This window comes from Nannospalax galili, unplaced genomic scaffold (assembly GCF_000622305.1).
Source record: "Nannospalax galili isolate Female #2095 unplaced genomic scaffold, S.galili_v1.0 scaffold1750, whole genome shotgun sequence".
Classification (NCBI taxonomy): Eukaryota; Metazoa; Chordata; class Mammalia; order Rodentia; family Spalacidae; genus Nannospalax; species Nannospalax galili.
In genome coordinates, this window is record NW_008329031.1 from 86,039 (window position 1) to 96,309 (window position 10,271).

Consider the following 10,271-nt stretch of genomic DNA (forward strand, 5'->3'; position numbering starts at 1 on the left):
TATATATCTCCCCAGCACACTCCAAGGTAAAATTAAGGTTCCCCCCACTGTGCCAGAACCCCTCCCCTGCACTAATGGAAACACAGGAATCAGGAGTTTTGTGACTTTTCTTCCATAGCTCTACCTTTTTTCCTGCCCCGTGTCTTACCTTGTAAACCACTGGATACATCACTTTTTGCTTTTCCTGCTTTTTAAAAAAAGGTGCAGTAGGGGTGGGGCATAATACGCCCAATCTTTTTATTTTTCACTGTGCCAGAACCCCTCCCCTGCACTAATGGAAACACAGGAATCAGGAGTTTTGTGACTTTTCTTCCATAGCTCTACCTTTTTTCCTGCCCCGTGTCTTACCTTGTAAACCACTGGATACATCACTTTTTGCTTTTCCTGCTTTTTAAAAAAAGGTGCAGTAGGGGTGGGGCATAATACGCCCAATCTTTTTATTTTTCTTAGTTCTGTTCTATGTGCTATTTCTGGAATTTCTGCGTGGTTTCTCGGTTTGCACACTTCCATGTTAATCTTTCCTAATTTCCATTCATCGTGACTTCTCCCTGTGCCCACTATTTCAAGCCCTCATTCATAATTTACTGGTTTTCTCAGAACTCACACAACAGGCTAGTCATTGAGCCCCATCCCTTGAAATGACTAAGGGTTTAAAGTGTTAAATGTTCACACCATAGTGAAATACAGCAACAGCTCCTAACTGAAGTAGAAGCATGCCAGATGCAATTCAACTCCTAATTACAACTCCAGGATACTAAGGATAGAGAACACTTGGAAAGAAAACCCTGGCAGTTACAGTGTATTCTAGTTGCTGTCCTGAGGGCTGCACAGCATGAAAGCAGCATGAAAGTTTCTGCAGGCTCGGCAGAAACTTTAATGAAGTTGCCAAAACCCACTTCTGGCTGCCTATGCTTTCTGTTTGCAATAACATAACCAGAGTTGACACCCTCCCTGTGCTAGGTCTAGTCACCTCCCCAACACGCCTTGACACAAGAGATCTACTCCTGCCTCAGAGTGGAGGTCAGCTATTCCTGCCTGGGATGCTCTTTCCTCTGGAACTGGGAGGGAGGGCTCTCCCTGTCCTTTGGGTCTCAGCTTGAACCAATCCACTGTAGAGGTCCTACTGGGACCTGAAGCAGACAAGACCTTCCAGTCATTCCCGACCGCATGGCCTATGTATGCTGGTGAGCTTGCTCACCTTTTAAAACCAACATCCACATCACCTGCAGTTGTTCACTCCTCTGTCATGAGGGCAAACCAGATCCGTTTTATTTACCAAATACCTTCAGCCTGAAATAGTGGCAAGCCAAGTGGGAGGTTCAAATGTACATCTGTTCAATGAGTAAGTATACAGCATAGTGAATGATGACTGTTCCATAATCCATAAGAAAAAAAAATCTGTGAACACTACCACCAATTTTCAAATGCAATCTTTCAAACATGAATTGAACATAACACTATGAAGAATTAAATGTGTTCTTTAAAGTATCGACTAATTATTAGAGTAGTTAGGGAAATTGCTTCTTACATCAAATCTCATTACCCAGCTATCTTTTTTCTTTCATAAAAGGCTGCTTTGGTTCTTTATTTTAAAAAAATTTACTATTTTTATTTTATCTGCATGAATGTATTGCCTGTATGTGTAAGTACATCCATATTGTGCAATGCCCTTAGGTCAGAAGAGGGTGTCAGATCCCCTGGAACTGTGTTAGGACGGTTGTTAGTTGCCATGTGGATGCTGGGAATTGAACCCAGTTCCTCTGTAAGAGCAGTCAGTGCTCTTAGGTGCTGAGCCAACTTTCCAGCCCCTTTGGTTTTTTTTAAAGATTTAATTTTCAATTGTGTGTGTTATGGGTATGTGAGTGCAGAAGCCCACTGAGGCCAGAGACATTGGATCTCACAGAGTTGGAGTTATAGGTGGTTGTGAGCCAGATGTAGGTGCCAGATGCTGGAAACTGAACTGGGTCCTCTGTAAGAGCAGTATGCACACTTAACCACTGAGCCATCTCTCTAGCACGTACCTAGCTATCTTATACTACCTGCATCAAAACACCCTGGAAAGCAAACTAGGTCTCTCCTTAAGAGTAGCTTAAACCTCAGAGGAAGTTTTCATCTAGTATTTCTTCACACTTTTGTATCTAAAATAGATTATGGGACTACATACCCGACCAAATGGAATGTAGAACGATTAATAAGCTGTTAAACTTTGTCCCCTGCTCTCTCCAGAACTCTAAGCACAAAACAAGTCCATGTGCCCCAAACCGCTGTGGTCCCTGCCCTGTTTGTGTATAAAGCCAACCTACTAGAGCAGGTGACTAGGCCAAGGACAGGCCATCAGCCCAAGGCAGCAGAACATGGATGGCAGGAGACCAGCTGACAAACTCATCTTCACTTGAATGGATTAAGGAATGTTTTGGGCACTGTCACCTCTGGTTACACCTGCTAGGGTGTTCCAGAAAGATGTAATTGAGGAGGCAAGAGGACCCGCTCTGAACCGGCTGAGGTCAAAGACTTGATGAAAGGGGAAAAAGCAAGCAGGTTGCCCTGGCATTCTCCTTCCTCTGCTTCCGGATCCTGGGAGATGCGGATGCCCTCCACTCCACCGCCACGCCTGCCATGCCTGCTCTGCCTTCCTCACCAGGATGGACTATCTTCTCTCAAGCCATGAGCCAAAACAAAACCTTCCACCCTTAAACTGCTTCTTGTCAGGTATAGAAAAGTAACTTATGAACTATTTTGGAAGTGGCCTGGTATAAACTATGATCCAAAAAAGAACTTCAAACTAGATAGAAGTAACGTGACCCTTTCAGACTCCTTCCTAGGAAGCATCAATGAGATGATCAGGGAGAAACCTGTGTTCTGAAACCAGTGTGGACCACGTCACATCACCTTACATCCTGCTCAAACACCTATTATGAAAAATAATGCAGGCAAGCATCATCTTTGTGTGTATGTCCATACAGCCACAGACCCTAGAATAGAAACCCTCTGATTATATATAGGAAGCAGGGGGAAAATCTGCATTTTGAGCTCAGAGTGTGGCTGGGATATAGTTCAGTGGTCGAGCACTTGCCCAGCATGTACAAGGCCCAGAGTTTGGTTCTTAGTACCATTAAAAAAAAAAAAAAAAAAAAAAAACAAACCAGCTGAAAGCACAGAAACATCTCTGCAGAATGTCAAAGGTACGACTGTTCTCAAACAATTCAAGTGGAACCACGGCAAAGAATTCACTGTTACAACTGGAAAGCAACCTCCATTTCTGTCTGGCCCTGTATAAAGAAAACCAGCAGGACAAGAACATGAACCAGACATGGCTGCATAATGTTTTTCTTTTCTTTCTTTTTTTTTTCTTGCTTATTTTTTTGATGCAAAGTCTTAATGTGTGGATCTGCTGGCCTGGAACTCAATCAGGCTGGCCTAACACTTTCTGCAATCCTCCTGCCTCTGCTTCCTGAGTGCTGAAATTATACATGTGAGCCACACTGAGCTTTTGGTGTTTTTTGTTTGTTTATTTTTTTTCTTTAAAAAGACAAGTTCTTGAGGCCTGGAACTCCTGACTTTCTTGCCTCATCTTCCTGAATGCTGAGTGAGATAACAGGCATGTATCACCATGTGTGGCTTGCAGAATGTGTATAGTGTTGCTTTGGTTAAGTCAGTAATTATGAAATGCATCGATGCCACAATTCATTTCAATTCACTAAAAATAAACATATTTTTAAGGCATACCAGGTATAGTATTAGGTGTAAGAATGACTAGATGACAGATCCTACTTCCTTAGGTGACCAAAGCAAGAGAAAAAAGATTCACTGACTCCAATATGGCAAGTTGTATCAGTGAGGATCTGAGTTCCTATCCCTAGAACCCACATAAAAAGCTAGACCCAAAGTATGTTAATAATCCCAGCACTCCTACAGTAAAATGGGAGGCAGAGACAGGAGAGTCTCCATAAGCTTGCAGGCCAGCTAGTGTGGTGTACACAGGGGAAAACAACAGAGACAGGTGGATCGCAGGGGCTTGGCCAGCCAATCTAGCCTGAAAGGCAAGCTCTAAGTTCAGTGAGAGACCTTGTCTCAACAAATAAGGTGATGAGCTGGGATGACGGCTCAGTGGCTAAAATCACTTGCCACAAAAGCCTGGTAACCTGAGTTCCTATGAGCCTAATGGCCTGAGTTTGATTTCCAGACCCAGGAGGACTCCCAAAAGTTGTCCTCTGGTCTCTACAACAGCCCCATGCACATGTACACCTGTATCCACACACATTACACACACACACACACACACACACACACACACACACACATATATATATATATCCCCATATAATAAATAAAAGGGGGAGAGCATTAAAGGAAGATACTCGAAGTCAACTTCTTGCCTCCACAAGTGCACACACAGGTGAACACATATGCATAGCACACACACACAAAGGAAAAGACACCCAGCAGTCTAATACAATATTTTTAAAACACTCTCACAACTACCTAGTGATAATTCCTTGTATTTTGGGGTTATCTAGTCCTTTTCTCCTCAATGAAAATTTTTCTGTATTTTAGTAGATTTTGGTAAACATTCTAAAGTTTAGTACAACTATTATCATAATAGAAGCACACTGTATGTTTCGCCAGACCTGAAAGGCAGAGCTAATGAAAGCAAGGCACAAAGGTTAACTGAGGACACTGCGGATGAACCACACAGACCACACGGACACGGAGGCCCACACGAGCTCCAAGCATGGACACGGCGGTGCACATCTGCAGCCCTAGCACTTGAAAGGCTGAGGCAGGAGGATCTCAAGCTCAAGGCCAGCCTGTAGCACAGTGAGCTTGATGCGGACCTAAGCTACTTTGCATGACCCTGCTTTAAGAAAAAATTAAATAAACAAGAAAAAAACTGTGAAGTTACACAGCGAGTGTGCTTAAATGCCAATCAACTACAGACTCGGGTAAAAATCAGTAATTTTCATGTGATCTATAGTTCAAAAACAGTTCAGAGAGTCAACACAAGGTCCACTTTGTATCTGGAGCACTTAAAGTCACAGCACATTAAGAGACACGCGGTAAATCTCACTGAGTAAAAGGAGAAAACCAGTCTACAGACAGAACATATGTAAGCTTTCCTAGTTCCCAACTCGGTCAACAATGGAAAGTAAGAATACTAAGAAGACAGCCCTGTTAGGAGGCATGCTAGTCCCTGTCAGGCTAGTGAGTTCAGAGATCCCTAGAATCCATAACTTATCAATCACTTATTAATGTCTACAGTGGATAGCCCTTCAGGTAGGCTAGACGGATTCATGGGTAACTCGTGGTTACAGCAGGTCCTATACCAGCTTACTTGTATTTCCCTGGCTGTTAGGGCTTTGGCCTAGACAGAAAATCTCTTTCTTGAATCTTGAACTTACCTGTTGTGGTAACACTGGAGTTCTGCAGAGGCACAGAATGGTTTGCACTTATAGATCCTACAAAATAAAAGAGAGATCCTATTATGAATGAGCACTGAGTATTTAACTTATAACACTGGCAATATGTTTTCTCTGCCTAAAAGGGCTCAGGTTTGGAGTACAGGGTGTGTGTGTGTGCGTGTGTGTGTGTGTGTGTGTGTGTGTGTGTGTGTGTGTGGCGGTGGGGTGGTTAAAACTCAGCATTTTTTTGGTAAGAGATTTATCAGAAGAGATATTAATGCCATGATGGGAAGAAAGCACGGTAGTGGGCTCTGAAGAGTTCAGGCCCTTGTGGCACAGTGGGGGAGGTCCTCTCTTACAGGTTTCCGATAAACGGGGAAGGCCCACAGTATCTGCTTACATCAGACTGTCTAGAGTCCTGGGCAGAGGAGCTTGAATCTTGCAAAAGGAATGTATGACTTTAAGGATGCAGGAAAAGTGAGGAGAGGCCCATCTAGTTAAAGTGGGTGGGGCCCATCCAGACCCCACCGCACCTCCTAACCAGAGATACTTTGGGTCTCTTAGCCTGGAGTCCGTATGCAAGAGGATGGGGAAGACACAGCTACAAATGGGCAAGGCCTGAGCAGCTAACCTAAGGATGACAGTGGCATGGGGAAGGGTAGACTCCATCACAGGAAGTTCTGCTTTTACCACTGTTGCTATGAAACATATCCCAAAGCTGTCAGTAAGTTTGAGACTGGTTTGTTAGCTCTTCTGCACAAAAAGCATTGAGCTTGTTTAACAAACACTTGCACAGTGCTCTGTACCAGCCGCTGACAGCAAGAGCTTAGTCAAGAGTACATGCACATGAAGACAGCATAGAGGTGCCGACAGCCCAAACCACTTCTGCTAGCAGTGGCTGCTCTTCTGGGTGACCTGGACCATCCCGTGAAGGCCCCTTTATATTCATGGGTGCCTCTGGGTCTTCTGTACCCTTAAGTTCATTCAATGGAGCGATGAAGTTAGTAGGATTCTCATTTCTCATTGAAAATTTTCTTGGTATTTTTAATTTTTGAACTAGTACCTTAAAATTTAAGAGAATTCTGTGACCCAAATAAGCAACTTTTCAGTGACTTATTTTCAAAAACACACAAAGGTGTTGTCTATGTTTCTGACATAACAAAGTTCACTCAACAATAAAACCAAAAGAAATCAAAGAAATCCTCAAAGCACAAAGTAAGCAATAACTCTGAAATCTTTACCAACTCTTAAAGTTACTTCTCCAGCAAATGTGTTCCTTTAGTGGGACTATAGTCTATCATAAAAGGATACAGACACCCAAGAAAGGTCAGGATCGGTAGACAGTGCAGATGTATTTAGCAGAAGGCATCAAACATCAGCCAACAACATTAAGTGCTTATGGGGAGCAGGTTTTGTTCATCAAACCCTCTTGGAAATTCTGTGGCAGAGGCAGTATTTTGTAATGATAGGGACCTGAGGTCCAGAGAAAGCCACTTAGCTGGTTGAGTAGCAGTCTGGATGTGGACTAGGCAGATTCATTCCACTAATTTACATTAATTACTGTATTTTCATTTTCCCCATGTTGCATCAACTGTTGGTCACTCCTAAACCAAGAAGTCATCCTATGATCCCTCCCTCTTTCATGCTCCAAGGTTGGATCCATAGCAAGTCATCAGTCCCACTACCCAAAACAGTCATCTCCATGAGAATGACCATCTTTGGCCTGGACAGCTACACAAGCCTTCCTGTTATTCTCTCTCCTGAGAATGGATTTCTCAACAAAATAAATATTTGAGTACAGCTATTTTCATGCCCCTTCAACCCCTGGGCTGTTTAGCTGTAAGAGTAAAAATTTGTTCTTTTCCCCAAGGTTGTTAAACATGGGTTTCTGTCATTTGCCACTAAGACAGTAACAGCCTCTCATCCCATTCTGCTAATACCTTTCATTGATTTACCACAATCAAGCCTGTTTGTTCACTAGTTAACTTGTTCCAACCAATGGAGGCTGTTTACAAAACTATGTAGCAGAAAGTAAAGGGATGGCTCAGCAGTTACAAACACTGGCTGTCCTTGCAAAGGACCTGGGTTTGGTCCCCAACACCCACATGGCAGCTAACACTGATCCTTAACTCCAGTTCCAGGGGATCTGACGCCCTCTTCTGGCCTGATGGACACTGCATGCATATGTGCACTTACATGTAGGCAAAACGCTCATACACACAAAATAAAAATAAATAAAAACTATGTAATAATATTTTAAAACTAACTTTATCATTTGCCGCAATAGTCTAGACAGTGCTGTGGTTAAAAGCATGGTCTACTTTGAGAACTACTATCAACTAATGTAGCTTAGCAGTGAGATGGTTGCAAGTTTGGATTTGGATCTGAAAACAAGCATGTGTTAGTTGTTTCACTTTAAGTTAGCTCACGTCTAAGTCTTAGCTTCCTCAGCTACAGTAGGAGTGGCATGTGAGGACCCAAGGGGTGATTTATGGACCTCAATTTAGCATAGTGTGTGGGGGGTGTACCTAACAAGCATTAGCACAATTCAGTATGATTGTTAAAATCACCATGTTTTGTAATGACACTTCACACTACACACGGTAGAAGGACTAGAACACTTAACTTGCTTTTTCCATTTGGTTTCTATTTCTTTTTAGAGACAAGGTCTCCCTGTATAGCCCAGGCTGGCCTTGGGCTCACAATCCTCCTGCCCCTTCACGCTTTAATGCTGAAATAACAGGTGTATACCATCCAGCCTGGCTTAGTGATTTGCCTTTTTTTAAACAAAAATCTTCTGTAGAACCTTCTTTTAGTACAGTTTGAAGGAGACATTATAGTCTAAAGAACTGAACCACTGGCTACACTAGTTTATGAAACCAGGGCTGTTCTATAGCAGGGCATTCCAAGTTTTCCAAACAGCACTAGCCTCTAAGTTAGATATTCAGAAACAGATCACAGAGAAAAACTAGAACAAAAAAACCTGTGTAACAAGGGCAGCAGCTAGAAAGGACCCTCCTTATTTCTCCAATCTGTAATTTGTTCAAGAAAATAAGATTTATTTGTACACAAAACATGAATTGGAAAAAATGATGGCCTTCTCCCATACACAGTATGATATTTTCTAGAAGACAGAGCATAACAATACTCTACTGGTCATTCTTAAACTATCTAAATTAGGTCTGTAGCTCCAGTTTGTCAAGGTACAAGAAGTCAAATGAACAAAGAAAAAGTTTCAGTAAGCTGGGTGCCAAAACCCTGTAATCCTAGCCTTTCGGAGGTGGAGGCAGGAGGCTGAGTTCAAGGTCGACTTCAGCTACAGAAGTTCAAAGCCAGCATGGACTAGTGGGTGACCTGAGACTGTCAGAACAGAACAGAACAAAAAGGAATGAAATTCAGCAGAACAAACAAAAAAGTTTAATTCACGCGGATTATTCCAGCAAAAGCAGGTGTTGGGTCTGAACCATCTGGGTATGTAAACAGGCTGGTTATCTCTTGCTAAATAAAACTAATCTAAAACTAAATACACAGCAGACAGAAGCGAAAAACACCAAAAACCTTCCAGTCACTTAAAACAAATTATCCTCGCTAACTCACTCTATTAATACCCTAGTGATTGGACTCCTATAATAGGTAACAAAGGAAAACCAAAATTTCACAGCAAATTAAGTTTCCTGGCCTCATCCAAAAAGTTCCTCAAAGTCTTCAAAAGGGTCAAAGCCTCCAAGGGGAACAAAATCCCCTCCAAGGAAGCAGCATCATCTTGTTATGACCTTAGTGATGACGTCGTAGGCTAGGGAGGACGGATCTGCAGGCGGTGCCGGGGGCGCGCTGCACACCCGGGCGACCACCGCCCCCATCCTAAACCTCACCAGCACCAGGAGCAGGGCTCGCACACCGAGAGCGTCCAGCTTGCAGCACCCGCCCTGGAGTCTAAGGGGGACCTTCAGCTGACAGCAGTTGGGGTGCTAGAAAGTTCCTGGTCCACCTGTTCCTGAAGCCACCAAACCTCGCAGTCCCGGATAAACTAACCCACGCGAACTCTAGAAACTCGGAGGACCAGGCAGAGGCTCCGCCGAGCCCAGCTCAGCCCGGGCAGCTCAACAGGTCCCGGCCGGCCAGCGGCTGCCGCCTCCACGCGGCGAGGAGCCGGAGCCCGCCCAGCCTGTTTCCCCGACCCCGCGGGGTCCACCGGAGACACGTGGAGCTTCCCCCGCGGCGAGCCAGGCCAGCGACTGGCGCTTCCTCCCCAGGCGGACTCACCCTGCGCGGTCGCGGCTCCCGGCAGCGCCAGCACCTGCAGCGCGCATAGCAGCAGCGCGGCCCACGCGCCGAGCCCCATTGTTCGAAAGGACGGCCGGCCTCAGGGTCGCCGAACGCGCCGGCAGAGACCGTCCGGAGCCCGGAGCGACACCTCTTGCACACAGCCTCCGCGTCCTCTTCCGCCGGGCACCGCTCGCCACGGCCGCGGGTCGCCCGGATGACCAAATTGTGCGCGGGCCGGGCCGGGAGGGGCGGGGCCTGCAGAGATCGGGGCCTGGGCTAGAGGGCGGGGCCAGGAGTGAGAAGAGGCGGGGGAAAACCACAGGCTTAGAAAGGGCGTGACCCTGCCGAGAGGAGGCGGGGCAGGGGTGGGAGGGGCGGGGCCTTGCTGAGAGGCGAAGCCGGGAAGAAGGGTAGAACCGGGAGTGGGCGTGGCCTGCGACCAAAGGCCGGGCCGGAAAGGGCGTGGTCATCGATGCCGGGGCGGAGCCTGGAGGGGGCGGGGCGGGGCCATTGGCAGGGCAGCAGGGCGGGGCGGCGCTCGGACTCAGGGGGAGGGGAGACTTCTCCCCGGCTCTGCCCCCCCCCCGCCGGGCCTCAAACTCCTCC

The 10,271-nt window shown here is 45.6% G+C and overlaps 1 protein-coding gene across 1 annotated transcript in view; it reads right to left on the bottom strand.

The window, feature by feature from the left end:
* Positions 1 to 9,909, bottom strand: part of Tmem123 (transmembrane protein 123) — a 32,753-nt gene extending 22,844 nt beyond the window's left edge. The window contains exons 1-2 of the mRNA XM_008829885.3: positions 9,663 to 9,909; positions 5,400 to 5,456 (exon numbers count right to left, since the gene is read on the bottom strand). Of these exons, the coding sequence (XP_008828107.1) occupies positions 5,400 to 5,456; positions 9,663 to 9,741 (136 nt within the window). The 5' untranslated portion in view covers positions 9,742 to 9,909. The remainder of the gene's footprint in view (positions 1 to 5,399; positions 5,457 to 9,662) is intronic.
* Positions 9,910 to 10,271: the final 362 nt, after the last annotated feature.